Source organism: Tachyglossus aculeatus, chromosome X1 (genome assembly GCF_015852505.1).
Source record: "Tachyglossus aculeatus isolate mTacAcu1 chromosome X1, mTacAcu1.pri, whole genome shotgun sequence".
Lineage (NCBI taxonomy): Eukaryota > Metazoa > Chordata > Mammalia > Monotremata > Tachyglossidae > Tachyglossus > Tachyglossus aculeatus.
The window spans coordinates 18,290,652-18,313,919 of record NC_052101.1 but is presented as its reverse complement, the minus strand read 5'-3'; the positions used below and the strand labels follow the sequence as shown (position 1 = coordinate 18,313,919).

At 45.4% G+C, this 23,268-nt stretch overlaps 1 protein-coding gene and 1 non-coding gene across 2 annotated transcripts in view; both read left to right on the top strand.

Annotated features, from left to right (window-relative positions):
• Nucleotides 1–23,268, top strand: part of PKHD1 (PKHD1 ciliary IPT domain containing fibrocystin/polyductin) — a 388,392-nt gene that overhangs the window by 58,475 nt on the left and 306,649 nt on the right. The window contains exons 24-31 of the mRNA XM_038772975.1: nucleotides 1,867–1,989; nucleotides 4,990–5,095; nucleotides 6,007–6,285; nucleotides 9,756–9,886; nucleotides 11,253–11,388; nucleotides 18,533–18,728; nucleotides 20,368–20,435; nucleotides 21,050–22,663. Of these exons, the coding sequence (XP_038628903.1) occupies nucleotides 1,867–1,989; nucleotides 4,990–5,095; nucleotides 6,007–6,285; nucleotides 9,756–9,886; nucleotides 11,253–11,388; nucleotides 18,533–18,728; nucleotides 20,368–20,435; nucleotides 21,050–22,663 (2,653 nt within the window). The remainder of the gene's footprint in view (nucleotides 1–1,866; nucleotides 1,990–4,989; nucleotides 5,096–6,006; nucleotides 6,286–9,755; nucleotides 9,887–11,252; nucleotides 11,389–18,532; nucleotides 18,729–20,367; nucleotides 20,436–21,049; nucleotides 22,664–23,268) is intronic.
• Nucleotides 13,154–13,291, top strand: LOC119920093. The gene has a single exon (XR_005447860.1). It is a non-coding gene; the product is annotated as a small nucleolar RNA SNORA7 (small nucleolar RNA).

Below are 23,268 nucleotides of genomic sequence, written 5' to 3'. Positions count from 1 at the left end.
TAACTTGTATCCCAAGCCGCAATTTGAATCCACTTCTTGGGGCTCTGTTTTTAGTGGAAATGGAAAAAATAATGGTCAGTATTCCCTGTATAATAATCCTTACCCCTACTTGATGTGCAATTGGAATCCACTTCTTGGGGTTCTGTTTTTAGTGGAAATGGAAAAAAATAATGGTCAGTATTCCCTGTATAATAATCCTTACCCCTACTTGAACCTCTGCAAAATGAACTCACAGCAGAGGTTACTAAAGATGCCTAGCTCAAGGATTCTCTAGTTAGATGTGGGAGTACACAAAAAATTATTTGAGGTCTTGTTTTTTTTTGAAAAGGGGGTGATGGTGACACTTAATATACCCCCCCAAAAACCTGCTTAAAAATGCATGAACAGCACCTGGACTTTCCATTCCCAAATTTTACACTCTATTTTCAGATTTCTAGTGCTCCTCTTCCTGTCTGTCATCATTTCTACCTTTCTACTCTTATGGGTGTTCAGAACAGACACCCATGGTTGTAGAATCATAGAGATTGCAGTTGATTTCTACTCTCTAGAGCTTTCTGCCTAAGTTAGTCACGGGAGACAAACACGAAGCAACATCTATGTCCCATGTCTATATAGCCTAATTCTGGAGGAGATGGCATTTGGGTTGTCTTAGATATTTGAAAGTCCTGCTTTTAGTCCCATAGAAGGAGCACTGCCCTGGGTTCTAGTCCTGGTTACGGGCTTACAATCTAGAAGGGGGGAGACAGACAACAAAACAAGTTTGTCGACCCATCTGGTCTTAGTCCTGTGGGAACAAGATTAGCAGAGAAGAGAGAGCACGAGTGGCACTGGGCAAGCCACTATCACTATAATCAATTCCTCTGTCAGCATCTTGGCCTTAAATGTGATACCTCATTCATCATTCCTGTCAAGAGACTCCATTACCGGCGGGCATTAGAGAGAGAAGTGTTGGGACAGATGAGAGGGAGGCTTGGAGCAGGAAGGGAAAGTAGTACATTTTGGATAATCCAACGCACACACCAGGGAATGGAGTTGGAGGTGGAGTCGAACCTTGAAGAGCACATTTTTTTTTCAGTATTTGTATTTAGTATTTGTATTAGCATTTGTTAAGCGCTTACTATGTGCCAGACACTGTTCTAATCACTTACGTTGTCTGTCTCCCCACTTCTATACTGTGAGCCCATTGTTGGTTAGGGATTGTCTCTAATCCCGGCTCCTCCAATTGTCAGCTGTGTGACTCTGGGCAAGTCACTTCTCTGTGCCTGTTACCTCATCTGCAAAAGGGGGATTAAGACTGTGAGCCCCCTGTGGGACAACCTGATCAACTTGTAACGTCCCCAGCGCTTAGAACAGTGCTTTGCACATAGTAAGCGCTTAACAAATACCATCATTATTATTGTTATCTGTTGCCGAATTGTACTTTCCAAGCACTTAGTACAGTGCTCTGCACGCAGTAAGCGTTCAATATTGTTGAATAAATGAATGAAGCACTGAGTTAGATACAAGCTAATCAGATTGGACGCAGTCCATGTCCCATTTGGGGCTCACCGTCTTAATCCCCATTTTACAGATGTGGTAACTGAGGTCCAAGGCTGAAGTGACTTGCCCAGGGTCACCCAGCAGACAAGTGGCGGAGTCAGGATTTGAACCCAGGTCCTTATGACGCCCAGGCCTGTGCTCTATCCACTAGGCCACACTACTTCTGCAAGCAGCTGTTAGTGCTGCTTAATGCTGCTTGTGGGGTTAGAGGTTGGGGTCAGTGGTGATTGCACTTAGGTTGAAGAGCCAATGACTCCCCTCTCATTGATTTTTTTCCGTTGCCTTAGTAGCAGCTTTGACTCTCAGTGTTTCTCCCTCTCCTCGCAGGTCTCCGCTGAAAGTCTCACAGGCCTGAGCCCAGCTGTGACCATGCGACAGGTTTATGATGGAGGTGTTTTTCTTGGACCCATTCTGGGAGACATGCTTGCCACAGCTCATCCGCTGCCCCAGGTGAGGATCATGCTGGGATCCAGGAGGGCCTCTGGGTTTTCTTCCTAATTGTGCCATTAATTTGGAGTATTAGTGGGCTAACACTCTGACCTCCGGAAAGCCAATCAATCAATCGTGTTTATTGAGCGTTTTCTGTGGGCAAAGCACTGTCTTAGGGGCTTTGGAGAGTTTGTAGGTAGGATTCCTGCCCTCGAGGAATTTTAAGCCTAGATTTAGTTTTCCTTTCTGTGGAAATAATAATCATCATCATCCGAATAAGGGCATTTATTAAGCCCTTACTATGTGCAAAGCACTGTTCTAAGCGCTGGGGAAGTTATAAGGAGATCAGGTTGTCCCATTTTCCCCATTTTAATCCCCATTTTACAGATGAGGGAACTGAGGCACAGAGAAGTTAAGTGACTTTCCCAAAGTCACACAGCTGACCATTGGCAGAGCTGGGATTTGAACCCATGACCCCCGACTCCAAAGCCCCTGCTCTTTCCACTGAGCCATGCTGCTTAATGATGATCATAATTATGGTATCTGTTAAGCGCTTATTGTGTGCCCAGCACCTTACTAAGCGCTGGGGTTGGACACAAGCAAATTGGGACAGACACAGTCCCATCTGGGGCTCAGTCTTGATCTCCATTTTACAGATGAAGTGCAGAGGCACAGAGAAGTGAAGTGACTTGCCCAAGATCACACAGCAGACAAGTGGAGGAGTTGGAGTTATTAGTTATTATTAATAATAGTATTTATAGTCTTTTAGACTGTGAGCCCACTGTTGGGTAGGGACTGTCTCTATATGTTGCCAACTTGTACTTCCCAAGCGCTTAGTACAGTACTCTGCACACAGTAAGCACTCAATAAATACGATTGATTATTGAGCGCTTACTTTGTGCAAAACACTGTACTAAGCGCTTGGGTTAGAACACATGACCTTCTGATTCCCAGGACTGTGCTTTAATCCTCTACCCCACACTGCTACTAATGAATACTAAGCCCCTTCTCTCTTGCCTTGGGGGCAGGGAGATTTGAGATCTGTAGAATTCAGAAAAAGAAGGACAGTGGGGAAGTTGAAGGTCTAATCGAGGCAGAGTCTTCTTAATCTTGGCTGGCATCATTACAGTTTTGCTTTGGAGAGTAAATTCACCCCAGTATCCTGCCCCTTCCCCGACTCCATCCTGAGGAGTATCATTCATCTCAGTCTCCTCATCAGCTCCTTGAGGACAGGGTTAGTGCCTAACAAACTTTTGTATCGTCCTCTCAATCAGTTCATCGCATTTTTTGAGCATTTACTGTGTGTAGCGCTTTTTCAGTTCCCCCCATCCTGTTGCCCCAACTTGCTCCCTTTGCTCTACCACTTCCCACCCCAGAGCACTTAATAATAATACTAATGACATTTATTAAGCGCTTACTATGTGCAAAGCACTGTTCTAAGTGCTGGGAAGGTTACAAGGTGATCAGGTTGTCCAACAGGGGGCTCACAGTCTTAATCTCCATTTTACAGATGAGGTAACTGAGGCACAGAGAAGTGAAGTGACTTGCCCAAAGTCACACAGCTGACTATTGGCGGAGCTGGGATTTCAACCCATGACCTCTGACTCCCAAGCCCGGGCTCTTTCCACTGAGCCACGCTGCTTCTCTACTTATCTACTCTTCACTTGTGTATAGAAGTACATACCTATAACTCTATATTAATGCCTGTTTTACTTGTTCTGTTGTATACCTCCTTCCCCTCCCCACAGCACCTGTATATATGTTTGTACAGATTTATTACTCTATTTGTACATATTTACTATTTTATTTTGTTAATGATGTGCATCTAGCTTTATTTTTAATTATTCTGTTGGCTTGACACTTGTCCAAATGTTTTTGTTTTGTTCTCTGTCTCCCCCTTCTAGACTGTGAGCCCATTGTTGGGTAGGGACCATCTCTATATGTTGCCAACTTGTACTTCCCAAGCACTTAGTACAGTGCTCTGCACACAGTAAGCACTCAATAAATACGATTGAATGAATGAATATATATACCCATAATTCTATTAAATTATTTTGATGCTTCTGATGCCTATCTACTTGTTTTACTGTCTGTCTCCTCCCTTCTAGACTGTGAGCCCATTGTGGGCAGGGATTGTCGCTATTTGTTGCTCAATTATACTTTCCAAGTGCTTAGTACCGTGCTCCGCACATAGTAAGCGCTCAGTAAATACAATTGAATGAATGAGTTGTTAGACACAATTCCTGCCCACAAGGAGCTCACAGTCTGGAGGGGGAGACAGACATGAAAAAATAAATTATAAATATGTACATAAGTGCTGCAGGTTGAAGGTGAGGTAAATACCAAGTGCTTAAAGTCCATGTGCCAGTGCTCTGCACACAGAAAGGACTCAGAAAATATCACTGATTGATTGACTGATGAGCCAGTATTACCAAGGGGCTCTAGATTTCATGTTCCCCCACCCCAGCAAGAAGAAGAGAAAATCACTGTTCTTTCATCTAGGTAAGCTACACATCCAAGAATGCCCAATTGGTGGATAGAGCATGGGCCTGGGATTCCAAAGGACCTGGGTTCTAATCCCGGCTTCACCACTTGTCTGTTGTGTGACCTTGGGAGAGCCACTTCACTTCTCTGTGCCTCAGTTACCTGAAAAATGGGGATTAAGACTGAGCCCCATGTGGGACAGGGACTGTGTCCGACGTGATTATCTTGTATCTACCCCAGAACAGTGCTTGACACCTAGTGAGCACCTAACAAATATCATTCATTCAATCATATTTAATGAGCGCTTACTGTGTGCACAGCACTGTACTAAGTGCTTGGAAAGTATAAGATCATCATTACTATCATTAATAATTATTATTTACTCCTCTACCACTTTCATACTGCTTTGGAAGGGTGGTAGTATTGGGGCTGCTTAGAGAAAGCTTCAGACAGGTGGGGGAATCTTACCTGGAAATGTTTGGGAAAGTCGACACCGGATCTGATGTGCCATCTTTGTCATCTCTTGGACCTCCACAGGTGGTGGTGAGGGTGAATGACATCCCAGCCCACTGTGCTGGTTCCTGTTCTTTCCAGTACCTCGGGGAATCCACGCCACGCGTCAGCACTGTGGAGTACCAGCTTGGTACGTCCCTGGGGTCCGGAGCTGAGGGGGGAAGCCACGTCAAGCTCAGAGCCAAGCGGGCGGCTCGTCCCCCCAGAAGGTGGAAAAGGACACGTCATGGATATTAACTGAGAGCAGCGTGGCCTTCTGGATAGCACACTAGGGATAGATGAAATCGAGGTTCAGAGTGTAGGTTGACATTCAAGGAACAGTGTGTGGTGGTTGAGTTGTAGGAGATAGATGAGGTAAGAAGACAGGTGATTGAGCGCCTTAAAGCTGGTGGTAAGGAATTTGCCTTTGATGTGGAGGTAGATGGACAGCCACTAGAGAAGCAGCGTGGCTCAGTGGAAAGAGCACGGGCTTTGGAGTCAAAGCTCATGGGTTCAAACCCCGGCTCTGCCACTTGTCAGCTGTGTGACTTTGAGCAAGTCACTTCACTTCTCGGGCCTCAGTTACCTCATCTGTAAAATGGGGATTAAGACTGTGAGCCCCCCATGGGACAACCTGATCACCTTGTAACCTCCCCAGTGCTTAAAACAGTGCTTTGCACACAGTAAGTGCTTAATAAAGGCTATTATTATTATTGTTAGAGGTTTTTGAGAAGTGGGAAAATGTGGACTGGGAAAAGCAGCATGGCCTAATGGATAGAGCACGGGCCTGGGAGTTAGAAGACCTGGGTTCTCATCCTGCCTCCACCCCGTACCTGCTGTGTGACCTTGGGCAAGTCACTTAACTTCTAAGTGCCTCAGTTCCTTCATCTGCAAAATGGGGACTCAATACCTGTTCTTCCATCTACTTAGAATGTGAGCCCCATGTGGGACCTGATTATCGTCTATGTAACCCTGGGCTTGGCACAGAGTAAGCGCGTAACAAATACCACAGTTATTATTGGGAACTGGCTCAGACTGTGTGTGCTTTATTGGTCCTTTCAGAGGATGGACTTCACCTCATGGCATTTATCACTGGATCGGGCTTCCCCGCCGTCAGGGAGGATGTGCGGGTATCGGTGAGCCAGAGGAACTGCGACGTCACATTTGCCAACCGATCTCACGTCACCTGCCGGATGGAAGCCCTGCCGGTCGGAGAGCATCGGGTCCAAGTGTTAGTGAAGCCCACCGGCTTGGCAATCCATGCCAGAGGCGGGGACGCCATCTACCTGAGCATCAAACCCAGGCTGAGGGCTGTGGAGCCCTCTTCAAGCTCGGAAATCGGTACGTCGGAAGGGAAACCCGGGACCCGCTTAAGTGGATGTGACCTGTATTCTGACCATACGGTTTTAAGACCGGTTGTAGGCAGCCAGCCATGTTCACTCATCAGTCGTCTTTATTGAGTGCTTCCTGTATGCAAAACACTGTACTAAGCGCTTAGTCCACGTTTAAACCATGTTTAAACTTACACCAAGTTCTGCTGGTTTATTTGGACATCATGACAGATGTCGATCCCTCTGTTCATCCCAGCTTTACTAGAACAATCATTTTTAGACCGTCCAAGAAAATTCTAGAAAAGCATACAAGGGACTTGCAATTGGAATTGTGCCAGTTGAACAGGATGGCTTTCCTGGAAACTCATCCCAAAAGTTTGGACTGCCCCAAACTCAGTGTATAATTAGTTGAGGTTTCCTAATATTTAGTAACTTCTATACAGGTGCCTTGGCACAGTGGCTGACTTTTATCCCACCCTGTCCCCTCTCCTCTTGCTCCCAGGATGTCCTTGTTTACTACCAAGATGATATGTGGTCAGAATTTTTACTATCCCAGGTTTATCATTTCCTCTGTGTTGGGGATTTGGGATTTATAGTTAGGTTTGGGAATTGTTGTCTTTTTCTTCTACACACGCACCCCGGCCCCTGCAGCCCTGAGGTACCCAAAGGCTGAAGCGTGAGTGTTTAAATAGAACAGAAAAGCTATATCGTCTAGTGGAAAGAACATGGATGTGGACGTCAGAAGACCTAGGTTCTAATCCTGGCTCTGCCATTTGCCTGCTACATAACAATAGTTTCCTCATCTGTAAAATAGGGATTCAAATGGGGATTAAAACTGTGAGCCCCACGTGGGACAATCTCATCACCTTGTATCCCCCAGTGCTTAGAACAGTGCTTTGCACATAGTAAGCACTTAACAAATACCATCATCATAATTATTATTATTCTCCCTCCTACTTAGACAATGAGCCCTACGTGGGAAAGAGACTCCATCTGAGCTGATTGTCTTATCTACCCCAGTGCTTAATACAATTCTTGGTGCCTAGTAAGCCCTAAATAATGACCAAAATTGTTATTATTATTACTATTGTTAATAATAATAATAGTTGGTCTCCAGAAAGGCAACACCTGGCCTTTGTGATCAGTCCTTCCAAAGGACAAATAGCTGATCTCCAGGGGGACCTGCTGTGTAAGTCTCTCGCTGTCAGGTTGAACAACTTTTCATGTTCTCACTCATGTCCCTCTGGGGTCCAGGACCCTGCTTAGGCTGATGATACTACCATATAACCTTGCCAAATAAATCATCTTGGTCATACAGGACAAAGCTCCTGAGTAAATGAGGCTGGCAGTCCTGACTCTTGGTAGCGGAAGGGCAAGGATGGGAGTGCTCGGAGCATCTGTCGGGTGGGAAGAATACCAAGGTTGGTCTAGATCGTTGGGTGATCCCAGAGCCTCTCCTCCTTACCTGGGAAATGGAGATAATAGAGTTCAGTCCCTCCTGGGGATGTTCGGACAAATCAAGCAGAGCAGAGGACAGAGGCTGCTATTAACTTGCCACGGTGTTTGTCTCTTCAACCTGCTTGGCGGGTAGAATGTCTTGGGTTGGGAGGTGGGAAGAGAGGCAACTGATCCTCCCCTCTTATAGGAAGGGGAGAAGGGAACTCGGTGAGTGTTGTCAGTCTCACTGTGAGTGCCCAGTAAATAGAGATCAAACAGGTGCCCCTCAGGCAGCTCTGACAGCACCGTGCAAATGGCAGGTGTGAGCCAACCTTCCAAAATCTGGAGGGATCATTAGAAATGCCCTAATTTACCAACTGTCTTCTGGGGGAATCATATTTCCAGGCAAGTTGGAGGTCTTTTCTCTTCCTGAAGATCTCCTGGAAGAGAAACAGCATGGCGCAGTGGAAAGGACATGGGTTTAGGAGTCAGAGGACCTGAGTTTTAATCCCAGTTCTGCCACTTGTCTGCTGGGTGACCTTAAGCAAGTCACTTAATTTCTCTGGGCCTCCGTTTCCCTATTTGCAAAATAAGTGTTCAGTACCTGGCCTCTCTCCTACTTAGACTGTGAGCTCTATTTGGGACAGAGAGTATTGGATTATTTTGCATCTCCCCAAGTGCTCAGTGTAGTGTTTGGCACAGAGAAAGCTCACAACAAATACCACCATTATTATTAGATGATTTCCTTTGATCTCTCTTGGTAGCCCATTCCAATGTCACCTTGAATTTGAATAGCGCTTTTATTTTCCAAAGCACTTCTGTGTTCCTTATCTTATTTTTGTTCCCACAACATCTCTGTGAGGTGGGGATGCTCCCCATTTTACAGATGGGGAAACTGAAGTATTGAGAGGGTAAGTGACTTGCCCAAGACTCCCTCAGATGGTCAGGGATAGAGTCTGAGCCTAGGTGCACTAGGACTCAGAGTCCCAGTCTCTTTCCACTACAGTGTGCTCTCTCCCTAATCCTTCACCGTGCACGCAAGTGGTAACACTTTGATTTCAAACTTCAGTCCTTTTCCTGCAGCCTCAGTTAATTTCCCCTTTGGTTCAAATATCTCCTCCTCCTCCACAGAGCAGCCCTGTTATTCTGGCACCCTGCAACCTAGAGGTAATGGTGATATTTACTGAGTGCAAGTCCTAAAGATATTGCCATTTGCCTACTGTGTGACCTTGAGCAAACCATTTGCTTTCTCTGTACCTCAGTTTCCTAATAAATGGGCATTTATTAAAATGGAGATTAAGTAATTAATACTAATGGTACTTGTTAAACCCTTACTATATCAATCAGTCATATTTATTGAGCACTTACTGTGTGCAGAGCACTTAATTAAGCGCTTGGGAAATACAAGCTGGCAACATATACAGTCCCTACCCAACAGTGGGCTCACAGTCTAGAATATATGCCTACTATATAGTCTACTATATGCTATAGTAGTAGTATATAGTATATATGTGTGTGTGTATATATACAGTATACTATAGTATATAGTATAGTATATGGCATACATTATATGCCATATACTATAGTATATAGTATATATAAGTATATATATATATGTATATATAGTATACTATAGTATATAGTATAGTATATAGTATAGTATATAGTATATGGCATACATTATATGCCAAACACGGTACTAAGCACTGGGGTAGATACAAGATAATCAGGTCGGATACAGTTCCTGACCTTCATGGGGCTCAAAGTCTAGGTAGGAGGGAGTAGGATTTAATCCCTATTTTACTTTTACAGATGAGGGGCAGAGAAGTAGTGAAATAACATGCCCGAGGTCAGGCAGGTGACAGAGTTGGGATTAGACTGTTCTCTCTCTCCCTCATGGGGGACAGGGACTGTGTCTGATCTGATTTGTAATGTATCTATCCTAGCTTTTAGCCCAGTGCTCTCCACACAGTGCTTGACAAATATCTCCTATTTGTTGTTGTTAATGATACACGCTTTAAGGTGAAAATGTTGCCACTGCAGGGGGCCGCTGGGTCACTCTCCGAGGTACGAGTTTGGAAGGAGTCAGCGTGATATTGATTGGGTCTCAGCCTTGTCCCATCAGGAATACAACCATCAGCTCATTGAGCATCCAGTGCAGACTTCCTCCTCGGGTAAGATAAATGTTCTGAGGGTGGGTCTCCTTCCCTCTTCCCTCTCTTCTCCATTCTCCATTCATCTCTTTCCTCCTCCCCAATATCCCCTCGGCTGGAAGTGCCTGAGTTCCCTCAGGAAATGGGGATCCTTCCTGATTGGGCTGCTGTTGAGTCCTAGTGGATAGAAACTACGCCTGGGAGTCAGAAGGACCTGGGTTCTAATCCTGGCTCTGCCACTTATTTGCTGTGTGACATTAATCAAGTCATTTCACTTCTCTGGGTCTCAGCTCCCTCATCTGTAAAATGGGGGATAAGAATTTGAGCCCCATGAGTGACAGTAACTGTTTCTAACCTGATTTGCTTGTATCCACCCCAGCGCTTAGAATAGTGCCGGGCACATAGTAAATGTTTAACAAATGCCGCGGTTGTTAGTATTATTATTGTTATTATCGTTATTATTATCACCTGACACTTCTCACTAGGAAGCCTCCTTTTCCCTTTCCTGTAGTGAGAAGTAGCATGGTCTGCATGGCTCAGTGGAAAGAGCACGGGCTTTGGAGTCAGAAGTCATGGGTTCAAATCCTAGCTCTGCCAATTACCAGCTGTGTGACTTTGAGCAAGTCACTTAATTTCTCTGTGATTCGGTTCCCTCATCTGTAAAATGGGGGTTAAGACTGTGAGCCCCCCATGGGACAACCTGATCACCATGTAACCTCCCCAGCGCTTAGAACAGTGCTTTGCACATAGTAAGCACTTAATAAATGCTATCATTATTATTATTATTATTATCTGGTGGATCTATAATGGGCTTGGGAGTCAGAAGGACCTGGGTTCTAATTCCGGCTCTGCTGCTTGTCTGCTATATGACCTTGGGCAAGTCATTTAACTTCTCTCTGCCTTGGTTCTCTCATCTGTAAAATGGGAATTAAGACTGTGAGCCTTATGTGGAACAGGGGCTGTGTCCAACCCAATTTTCTTGTGTCTACCCCAGCGCTTAGAACAGTGACTGGCACATAGTAGTGTTAACAAATACCATCATTATTATTATTAGCGGCCAAAGGGCCATGATCCAGGAATTTGAACAGCAGATTCCCACACTGGAAGGCTTTGTGCGTTTAGGGTTCTGCACCAGCTGGTAGAATTCACTTTTCCATGAAGTTCTGGCTGCTCAAGACCAGATTGCCAAAGTGTTCTGATGGCACTCTATGCCTCCGGACAGGACAACTTCTTAGCTATCCCCTATAAATGGATTCCTCATCACATCTTAAGGGAAGAACCTTCAAGAAAGATTCAAACTGTGGTGGAAGTCATTGGAAAATGAGCAACTTTTAAGGGGCACCTTTCTGAAGTCGGAAACTAATCGCTGCTTAAACTGGGTTTTCAGGGGGATGACGGACCCACCGTGAATGTGACCATCATCAGTGGGAACCAGTCTGCAGTTTTCCCAGACGCCGTGACGTATTCCCTGTCCTTAAATCCACTTGTCTTGTCTCTGAGCAGAAACACAAGCAACACAGCAGGTAAATTCATCCATTCATTGTCGTATTTATTGAGCGCATATTGTACTAAGTGCTTTGGAGAATACAGTACAACAACAGACATATTCCCTACTCACAGTGAGCTCACAGTCTACAGGGGGAGACAGGCATTGATATACATTCACAGCAGCATGGCTCAGTAGAAAAAGCCCGGGCTTGGGGGTCGGAGGTCATGAGTTCTAATCCCAACTCCGCCACTTGTCAGCTGTGTGACTTTGGGCAAGTCAATTCACTTCTCTGTGCCTCAGTTCCCTCATCTGGAAAATGGGAATTAAGACTGTGAGCCCCACGTGAGACAACCTTGATTACCTTGTATCCCTCCCCACCCCCAGCGTTCAGAACAGTGCTTGGCACATAGTAAGCACTTAACAAATACCAACATTATTATTAAATGGGGAAGCACTGTGACTCAGTGGATAGAGCAAGGGCCTGAGAGCCAGAGGATTTGGGTTCTAATCCCAGCTCCTTCATTTACCTGCTGTGTGATTTGGGGCAATCATTCAGTCACTGGTATTTACTTGTGCTTATTATATGCTGAGCATTGTAGTAAGCACTTGGGAGAGTACAGTACAGCAGAATTAGCAGACACCTTCCTCGCCCTTAAGTTGACAGTCTAGACAGGGAGACGGATATTTATATGAAAATGCTCAAGTCACTTAATTTCTCAGTGTCTCAGTTTCCTCAATTGGAAAATGGGGATTCAGTATCTGTTTTTCCTCATACTTGACTCTGAGCCCCATATAGGATAGGGATTGTGTCCCCCCCCCCAGATGAACTTTGTATCTACCCCAGCATTTAGAACAGTGCTAGACACATAGTAAGTGCTGAACAAGCACCATTTAAAAAAATACCAAAGTATCTTCTAGCATCTTCTCTATGCTGGATATACATATCTGTAATTTATATATATTGTGTGTCTCCTCCCATCCAGGCTGTAAGCTCGTTTTGGGCAGCGAGCTTACAGTCTAGAGGAAGAGCTCTCGGCCTAGACTGGCTTCCTGCCACTTAATTGACCATTTCTTAGAGTACCCTGACACTCTCTGGGTCCTTGGTTTGATCTACCAAAATCTTGGCATGTGATTCTTGATTGCTCAACAGAAAGAAGAAATGCAATTAGAACCCAGATTTCTGGGGTCTTGCTCAATCAAATAATATTTTAATTGCCCACAGAAACTTGGGAAGCACCCGTTACCTTCAAGACCATCTCTGTATCATTTTCTAGCACGTAGGAGCTTTTGAGAGTTCTAATAAATCAACTGATCAATCCAGTATTAACTGTGTATGGCACTGCTCCAAGTTCTTGGGAAAGTATGGTATAATAGACTTGGTAAATACAGTCTTTGCCCACAAGGAGCTTAAACTTTAGAGGAGGTTTTGGTGATAGAAAGCCAGACTGGGATTCAGGAGACAAGATTTCTAGCCTTTTGGCATTTTATATTCTCCCCACCTCCAGCCTCACAGCACTTATGTACATATCTATAAATTATATACTACTTAGTCAAATTAATGTCTGTCTTCCCCTCTAGAACTGTAAGCTCCTTAGGGACAGGGAACAGATCTGTGTTGTACTGAGTGCTTAGACCAGTGCTTGTCAATCAATCAATCGCATTTATGGAGTGCTTACTGTGTGCAGAACACTGTACTAAGCGCTTGGGAAGTACAAGATGGCAACATATAGAGAGACACATAGTAAGTGCTTAACAAACACCGTAATCGTTATTATTATTATTCTCCTAAGCACTTAGTAACCCTCTTGGGATCACACCTGGAGAGTTTCCAGTACTCTACCAGTTATGACAACAGGAGGGAGAGTCAAGCAGAGGGCTACCCATTCCATTCTTAGCTTGGCCAGTGGCTGGTGAGTGGAAGGCCATCTGCTACAAGTCAAAACTCAACTGTGCTGAACACCAGCGGAATGGGAGAGAATTGAAGGTGGAGACTCATTTACTGTGTGGAAGGAGGCAAACCACTTGGTAAACCACTTCCGTATTTTTACCAAGAAAACACTATTGATTCATTCATTCATTCAATCGCTTTTATTGAGCACTTACTGCGTGCAGAGCACTGTACTAAGCGCTTGGGAAGTACAAGTTGGCAACATATAGAGATGGTCCCTACCCAACAGTGGGCTCACACTATGGATACGCTACCAGAATGATTGCAGATGGAAGTGGGGTGCTCTGGGAGAGATGTGTCTCTCCAAGAGGCCTTCCCAGACTGAGCCCCTTCCTTCCTCTCCCTCTCATCCCCCTCCATCCCCCTCATCTTACCTCCTTCCCTTCCCCACAGCACCTGTATATATGTTTGTACATATTTATTACTCTATTTTACTTGTACTTATCTATTCTATTTATTTTATTTTGTTAGTATGTTTGGTTTTGTTCTCTGTCTCCCCCTTTTAGACTGTGAGCCCACTGTTGGGTAGGGACTGTCTCTAGATGTTGCCAACTTGTACTTCCCAACTGCTTAGTACAGTGCTCTGCACACAGTAAGCGCTCAATAAATACAATTGATTGATCAGTCCATGATGTCGCTATAGGTCAGACATGACTCAACGGCATAAGACAACAACAACAAGCACTTAATATGATGCTTGGCACGTAGTGCCGGCATGGTGCGCGGCAAGAGAAGCAGCATGGCTTAGTGGAAAGAGCACAGGCTTGGGAGTCAGAGGATGTGGGTTCTAATCCCGCCTCCACCATTTGTCTGCTGTGTGACCTTGGGCATGTCACTTAACTTCTCTGTGCCAGTTACCTCACCTGTAAAATGGGGTTTAAAAGTGTGAGCCCCACATGGGACAACCTGATTACTCCGTATCGACCCCAGCACCTAGAACCACTGTTCTAAGCACATAGTAAGAGCTTAACAATTACCATTATTATTATTGTTATAGTAAGTGCTCAACAAATACCACTGATTGATAGCCTCTGACTCAGAGACCACCAACTCACTATCTGACTTAAAGGGACTCCTTTAGACTAGCTGTGTCTCAGCTCCTTCATCTGTAAAATGGAGCCAATAGTACTTAGATCCAGCTGCTTTACAAATATCCCTCAAATTAAGTTTCTAAAGGTCAATTACTCACACGTCAATCAGCTAATATTCAGTTGCTGACTGGTCAGTCTCTGGATTTATCAATCATTGTTTGCACTGACATAATGACTATTAGTAATGATTACGGTATTTGTTAAGCTCTTACTATGTGCCCAGCACTGTTCTAAGCACTGGGATAGGCACAACGTAATCATTCCAGACATATAGGGTTCATGGTCTAAGCAGGAGGGAGATCAGGGTTCAAATCCCCCTTTTACAGAGGAAGAGACTGAGACCCAGGGAAGTTGATTTGCCTCAGGTCACATGGCAGGCAAGTGATTGAGCGGAATTAGAACACAAATTTCCTGAATCCTTTCCACTAGATTATGTTGCTTCTCACTATGATGAGTAGGAGCCTGTATTAGGGGTTTAGGAATGTGCGATCAAATTAAGGCATCATTCCCTGCCTTCAAGAAGCTTCCATTCCAGCACTCAACCTTCCCTCTGTGTGGGGAATGGTTTTGGGTGATGCCTTGGCTTGGATCGCTGTGTTAAGTGAGTGGAAAGAGGCTAGTCTCCCTTGGAGTTCAACCTCTACCTCCTTCAATCTGGAAGCAGCATGGCTGGAAGCAGCATGGCTCAGTGGAAAGAGCCTGGGCTTTGGAGTCAGAGGTCATGGGTTCAAATCCCGGCTCGGCCACTTGTCAGCTGTGTGACTTTGGGCATGTCACTTCACTTCTCTGTGCCTCAGTTCCCTCATCTGCAAAATGGGGATGAAGACTGTGAGCCCCACGTGGGACACCTGATCACCTTGTAACCTCTCCAGTGCTTAGAACAGTGCTTTCCACATAGAGCTTAACAAAATGTGATCATTATTCAATCTGTCAATCGGTGGTATTTATTGAGCGCTTACTGTGCGAAGAGCACTGTACTAGACACTTGGGAAATCACAATACAATATGAGAAGCAGCATGGCGTAGTGGATAGAGCATAGGCCTTGGAGTTGGAAGGTCATGGATTCTAATCCTGACTCCGCCACTTGTCTGCTGTGACCTTGGGCAAGTCGCTTCTTCTCTGGGCCTCTGTTACCTCATCTATAAAATGGGGGTTGAAACTAAGTGTTCCATGTGGGACAGGGACTGTGTTCAACCAGATTTTTATATTCTCCCCAGCGCTTAGTACAGTGTCTGGCACAAATACAATTATTATTATTATTAGTATAGTGGATAGAGCACAGGCCTGGGTGTCAGGCCATGCCTTCTAATCCCAGCTCTGCCACTTGTCTGCTGTGTGACCTTGGGCAAATCACTTGTCTTCATTGTGCCATAGTTACCTCATCTGAAACTGTGAGCCCCATGGGGGACAGGGACTGTGTCCAACCCAATTTTTAGTTCCACCCTAGTGCTTAGTACAGTGTCTAGCACATAGTAAGTTCTTACAAAATGCCACAGTTGTCATTATTATTATTGTTAATAATACAAATAGATCCAATTCCTGCCTACAAGAAGCTTATAGCCCACAGGCTATTCACCCACTGTCTGTTCAAGGGATTATTTGCTCCCCTGTTCTGCTTCTAGCTTGTATCTTTCCTCATCCCAGGGATTCTGAGCAAATATAAGAGTTATGAAACACACTGATTTCTCGGTGAATCAATTGATTGTATTTTTTGAGCGCTTACTGTGTGCAGAGTGTTGTACTAAGCATTGGGGGAGGACAATACAACAGAGTTGATAGACATGCTCCCTGCCCACAAGGAACTTACAGTCTAGAGGGGAAGACTGTATTATGAATAAATGAATAATAATGATGATGATGATGGCATTTATTAAGCACTTACTATGTGCCGAGCACTGTTATAAGTGCTGGGGAAGATTCAATCTATCAATCAATCGTATTTATTGAGCACTTACTGTGTGCAGAGCACTGTACTAAGCGCTTGGAAAGTACAAGTTGGCAACATATGTGCCAAGCACTGTTCTAAGTGCTGGGGAAGATACAATCAATCAGTCAATTGTATTTATTGAGTGCTTACTGTGTGCAGAGCACTGTACTAAGTGCTTGGGAAGTACAATTTGGCAACATACAAGGTAATCAGGTTGTCCCACGTGGGGGTCACAGTCTTAATCCCCATTTTACAGATGAGGTAACTAAAGCACAGAGAAGTCAAGTGACTTGCCCAAAGTCACACAGCTGATCAGTGGCAGGGGGATTAGAACCCACGACCTCTAGACTTCCAAGCCTGTGCTCTTTCCACTATGCCACGAATGTACAATGTAAATTATACAATGTACAAATGTAAAGTGAATAAATTAGTGAATTAAGGGTACAAACCCACATGCAGCATCCTCACTAGAGGATGTCTCTAGACTGTGAGTTCATTATGGACAGGGAATGTCTGTTATATTGTTATATTGTACTCTCCCAAGTACTTATGCAGTGCTTTGGGCACAGTAAGCGCTCGATAAATATGACTGAATGAATGAATGTTCCCAACTAAGTACGCCTCGTTTCTGGAAGAGAATGTCTTTGCTCCTCGTTCTGATCCTCAAGCAATTTTCCGTTGCTCTGGGCTGCGTAACTCAGAGAGCGCTTCTCTAGCATCTCAGCGTTGTTCAGATAAGTTGAAGCAGTGGAAGAATTTGCCGCCTCGGGCGACCAAAGTGGTGTCGAATTCCTCCGTGATATAGATTCTTCCCAATCAAGTGGCCAGGGAGGAGTGAGTTCAGTATTCTGTTTGGAGCTCAGTGATTTTGGCTTTTAATAGAATTTTCTTTCTATAATGAAAAGAATAAATAAATTACACCAGTGCCTCAAAGGCATCTAGGATTAAACTGACAATTGACCAAGCATCTAAGACTTCTTGTTATTAATATATACCATGAGATGAATTATTTTTCCAAGTGTAAAACTTCATTGGAATATTTTTGTAGTCAAGGGGAGGTGAAGCCCCATTCAAATTTTTCAAAGGGGTGATTCCACCGGAGGGATGAATCCCTCTTTGGCTAGTGGGAGACAAGTTGGGGATCTAGGGAGAGGGAGGAAAAACATGGTTGAGGACGGAGTGGTAAGAATAATTATTTTTTGAGTAATGCGATCAGTACCACTCACTGAGTGCTGACTTTTTGCAGTGCACTGTCTGCTGTGTGACCCTGGGCAAGTCACTTCACTTCTCCGTGTCTGTTATCTCAGCTGTTAATGGGGATTAAGACTGTGAGCCCCATGTGGGACAGGGACACTTTGCTTGTATCCACCCCAGGTCTTAGTACAGTGCCTGGCACATAGTTAAGAACACAACAAATGCCACAGTTATTACAGTACTAAGCACTTGGGAGAGTAAAATACAACAGAGTTGGTAGATTTGTTCCCTGCCCACAGACTAGGGGGAAGAGGAGTAACTCACACAATATGAGAGTGACAGTAACGGCCTGGCAGTTGGGCACTTTGGGAAGAACACTAACACATCTGTCACCAGGGGACTACCAAATCAGTCAGTCAATTGTATTTATTGAGTCCTACTCTGTGCAGAGCACTGTAGTAAGCATTTGGGAGAGTACCATATAACAATATAACCAATATATAATACTAATAATAATTGTGGTACTTGTTTAGTTCTTTCTGTGTGCCAAGCACTGTTCTAAGTGCTGCAGTAGGTGAAAGTTGATTGGGTTGGAGTCCCAGTCCCACTTGGGGCTCACAATCTTAATTCCCATTTTACAGATAAGGTAACTGAAGCCCAGAGAAGTGAAGTGATTTTCCCAAGGTTGCACAGCAGCAGGCAGGTGGTCGAGATGGGATTAGAGCCCAGGTTCTTGTAACTCCCAGGCCTTTGCTCTATCCATTCCCCACCCACAACAAGCTTACAGTCTACACGGCCACAGTGTATGCCACAGTGTGCTCCATTAGAACAGTGTTCTGCACATAGTAAGCGCTTAAGAAATGCCATTGTTATACGCCCTCCTAGCGATTACAAATTCACTGTGAAGATGAGTGTGTAAGTGAGCGTTTTGGAATGAAGGAGGGAGGCTCATTCCCTGTGATTGGAATTGGAAGCTGATAGACGCCACCAACCCAGCCCATCGTCTTCTCCTTGCAGGAGACCAGACCCTCTTTATCAGGACCAGTTCACTGGAAGAGTACACGGACCTGGATGTCCAAGTCTATGTCGGTGGAGACCCAGCTTGGGTCCGAGAGCAAGTGCCTGAAGGATTGTATGTGACGCTGCCCCCCCTGCCCTCGGGCTGGCACCCTGTCTCAGTTACGATGAATGGGGTCCGCATCGGCTCGGACGGGTAAGAAAGAGGGTCTTCCTTCTCCCACAACCCGATGACGGCTCGCTAGTCAGCCATTTGCAGGGGGGAAGCTCTTTCCTTGGGCCTCTCCATGACACTGGGGCTTGGGATAGAGCCGAGGAGGCCCAGAGAGCTGATATTGGGGTGCAGGGGCCATCAAATTGAGGGGTTTTTGTGTGTGGGAAGCAGGGGTGTCTGTAGCTCACAGAGGTGTCTGAAGCTGACCCTTAGAAGGATGCCTTAGTACAGTGCCGTTCACACAGTAAGCACTTAATAAATACGATTGAATGAATGCCTTCCCCTCGGTAAATGGTGGTTTAAAAAGTGGCATAGCAGGATGATGCAGCAGCTCCACAGCAACTTTTCTGCCAAGTGAGGATGGCCTTGCTGTTACTTTCTAAAAGTCATCAATCCCTTGCATTTATGTTGCATACTTTATTTCCAAATCCAACCCACAGCTCCCACTTCACTTAGGCATGTGGAATCCCTGTATGAGAATTTGGGGTGATGGACAGAGCTGTTCGGCTTCCATTTTCTGGACCATGATTGGAAAGGTGGCCCCTGTTTAATTACCAGTGGGGGTGTTGGCAGACAGACTCTGTGGCTAAATGTCCAGTCTCCTTAACCCCAGTTCTCTTCTCTGTCCTTGAGACTCTGGTGGCCCGTGATTGGCTGACAAAATTTGCAATGGGTCCTCCTCTTTCACTACCCACCTAACTACTTCACTGCCTAACACTGCCCCTTCCACCCATAAGCTACAGGGACAGAAGTATCTGCCCTCAACCATTCTGAGAAAAGCAAACACATAAAGAGAAAAGAGCAGCAGATTCTATTACATTTCTACTACTGGGAATTGAAATTCCCATAAAGGATGCTGTGTGATCCTCACTTGCCCCATGCTGCTTTTGTTTTGGGCTCTCTGCACTTGTGGGTTGGTGCTTTTTTTTTCTCCAGGCTAAGGTAGGGGATTGGTGGAGAGGCACTTTGGCTGGGAGGAATAAATCAATCAATCTTATTAGATGCTCACTGTGTGCAGAACACTGTATTAAGCACTTGGGAGAGTACAATATAACAGTATAATAGACACATTCCCTGCCCTCAAAGAGCTTACAGTCTAGAAAGGGAGATAGAAATTAATATAAATAAATCAATTACAATATAATGGTACAAATCAATCAATCAATCTTCTAGACTGTGAGCCCGTTGTTGGGTAGGGGCCGTCTCTATATGTTGCCAACTTGGACTTCCCAAGCACTTAGTGCAGTGCTCTGCACACAGTAAGCGCTCAATAAATATGATTGAATGAACGAATGAATGGAGCTGGGAGGTGGGTTGAATAAAGGGAGCAAGTCAGGGTGACACAGAAGGGAGTGGAAGAAAAGGTAAAGAGGACAAAAAGGGAAAGAGGACTTAGGGAAGGCCTCTTGGAGGAGTTGTGCCTTTGATAAGGCTTTGAAGGCAAGGAGAGTAATTGTCTGTCAGATGTAAGACGGGAGGGCATACCAAGCGATGTTATACAGGTTGAACAGACAGGAGGACTTCTGGAGTAAAGTATTAGCCAAAAGAAAGAGTATTAATAAGCAAATGCACGTGATTTGGCATGGCAAATCTTCAGTGGGGATTCCTTTGTGTTCTGCAGGATTGATTTGCAAATCCAGTACCTTCTGGAAGTCTTCAGTATCGACCCCTGCTGTGGCTCGCTGCTAGGTAAGTAAGCTGAAGAAACCACTTATGTGCTGTCTTCTACAGAGTCAGTCAGGAGGCTGGAACCAACTGTCCTGGATATGAATGGGACAGTCAGTTACTTGGTTTTTGATGGAATTTGACTATTTAAATTGAAGCAGTGTGGCCTAGTGGATAGAACACGGGCCTGAGAGTCAGAGATCAGGGGTTCTAGTCCCAGCTTCACCTCATGTCTGCTGTATGATCCTGGGCGAGTCACTTCATTTCTCTAAGCCTCAGTTACCTCATCTGTAAAATGGGGATTAAGAGTGTGAGCCTCTTGTGGGACAGGGACTGTGTCCAAACTGATTAAATTGTATCTCCCCCAGCATTTAGAAAAGTGCTTGGCACAAGTGTCAATTACCACTACCAACTCTGTTGTACCGTACTCTCCCCAGTGTTGAGTACAGTGCTCTGCACACAGTAAGCAGTCAATACATACAACTAATTGATAAGTGCTTGGGAAAGTACAATGCAATACTGTTGGATGATCTCTGCGTACAGGAAACTTACAATCTAGATAAGGAATTTAATTCTGCAGGATCTTTTCCTTAATGTGATTTGTTTCTAATTTTCTTTTTCAAAAACTGTGATCTTAGGTGGAACCATCCTTACCGTTTCTGGATTAGGGTTCAGCGAAGACCCAGCCTTGATTTCAGTATCCTTAAGCTCCCAGGCCTGTGATATCCTGCGGTCAACTGAGGATACCATTTGGTGCCAAGTGCCACCAGCCTTTCCCACAGCTAGTTTGGATTCCCAAAATGTTCCTGCCCCCGTGGAGGTGCGGATTGGCAAACAGTCCATCGCCCGTGGTCCCCTTTCCCTTGCAGGGCAGTTAAACCTGACCTTTTGGTATCAAGCAAACTTAACTCCCTTAGTCACAGCTCTGCAAGGGGAGATGGTGGAGGGTCATTTGAGGCTGCGTGTAGAAGGGGCTCATTTATCCTCCTCAGAGGCAATGCTCGGGAATGTGACATGCGACTTGGAGCTGCAGGTTGCCAATGGCACCAAGTCTCTGGCTGAGTGCTCCTTGCCCTTGGACAGCTTGGAAGCTGGGACATATCCCTTCCGGGTTTTCCAGAAGCAGATGGGATTTGCCAATATGTCGGCTGGGTCACAGAACTTCACGGTAGTACCTCAAATCACTGGCGTCTTGCCCAGCCAGGGTTCCATCTGTGGCGGGACTCTGCTGACCGTGAAGGGCTCGCTGTTCCAGTCCAGAAGCAAGAAGGTGGAAGTTGATCTCTCCGGGCCTTACACTTGTGAGCTCCAGAGTTTGGAAGATGGGGAAATCAGTTGCCTGGTCCATCCAGGGGACAGCTCCTCTTTTGTGGAGTCTCACGTGCTGAATGTTACGGTCACAGTCAACGGGATAACGAGCGTGTGTCTTGGAAACTGTTCCCTTCAACTGGTGGAAGGCGCAACCCCCACAGTGGACACTTTGACCCTCAGGGAGGATGGGAGTTTGACCAAATTTCTGATCAGGGGTCAGGGGCTGGCCAGGGGGAACGACAATATGACGGTTGTGGTCGATGATGATCTTCCCTGTCCCGTCACTTTCTTCAATGAAACTGGGCTGGTGGAGTGCCAGGTGATTGACATCTCCCCTGGTCACCATCATCTGTCAGTCTTCAACGAGAGAAAAGGGCGAGCTTGCATGACCAATGGAACCAGTCGGTTCAGCATCGCTCCTCGGGTTCTCCGCTTCTTCCCCCTGAGCTTCGGGGTCCGGGGCGGGGGGCTTCTGACCCTAGAGGGTGCAGCTCTGCGGGGTCAGAACGTAACCTTGGTCCTGCTTGGGGAGGAGCCCTGCCTCCCGCTGGATGTCAGTTCTGTGATCATTCGGTGTGTCATTCCCGCGGGGAATGGGAGCGTTCCTCTAAAGCTGGAAATCGACGGTGTCACCTATCCCATGGGGGCGATTGATTACAATGAAGCCACCACACCAGTGTTGCTTTTCGCATCTCCGCCAGAGGATCTCGTCCTCACCATCAGGGTGGCTCAGATCTCTGCCCCCGAGAACATGCAGATTCTCATTGGGGAGTCACCCTGCCTGGGCATCAATGGCAACAGGACCATTATACGGTGCTTGGTTCCACCTCTTCCTGCCGGAGAGTATCAGGTCAGAGGTCGTGACCTCCTAAGAGGTTGGGCCTCTTCCAATCTGACCTATGTAGCTAAAGTTACCATTGCATCAGTATCCAGCAATTTTGGTAAGACAAAACAGTTTGCAATCAGTGGTATTTATTGAATTGAATTGAATGATGGTGTCTGTTAAGCACTTACTATGTGCTGGGGTAGTTACAAGGTAATCAGTTGTCCCATGTGGGGCTCACAGTCTTAATTCCCAATTTAGAGATGAGGTAACAGGCACAGAGAAGTTAAGTGACTTGCCTAAATCCACACAGATGATAAGTGGTGGAGTTGGCATTAGAACCCACGACCTCTGACTCCCAAGCCTGTGTTCTTCTCACTAAACCACACTGCTTCTCATGCTTACTACGTGCAGGGCACAATTCTAATTGCTTGGGAGAGTATGATGCAACAGAAATAGCAGACACGTTCCCTGCCCATAATGGGCTTATAGTCTAGATAAAAAATTATCTGGATAAATGGGGTAACAGCTTATATTAGTGGTTTCTCTGGGAAATGAAATGAGACTGAGGAGGGGGAAAGACTGAGAAATGATTGGATTTACTTTTCTGAGTTTTTAATAGGCTATCAGCTAAATTAATTGAGCTGGCTATTATTATATTTTTTTTCCAGAAAGAATGTGGTTTGAGAGTAAATTCTGTGAATCGAAGAATGCTTTTTGTTC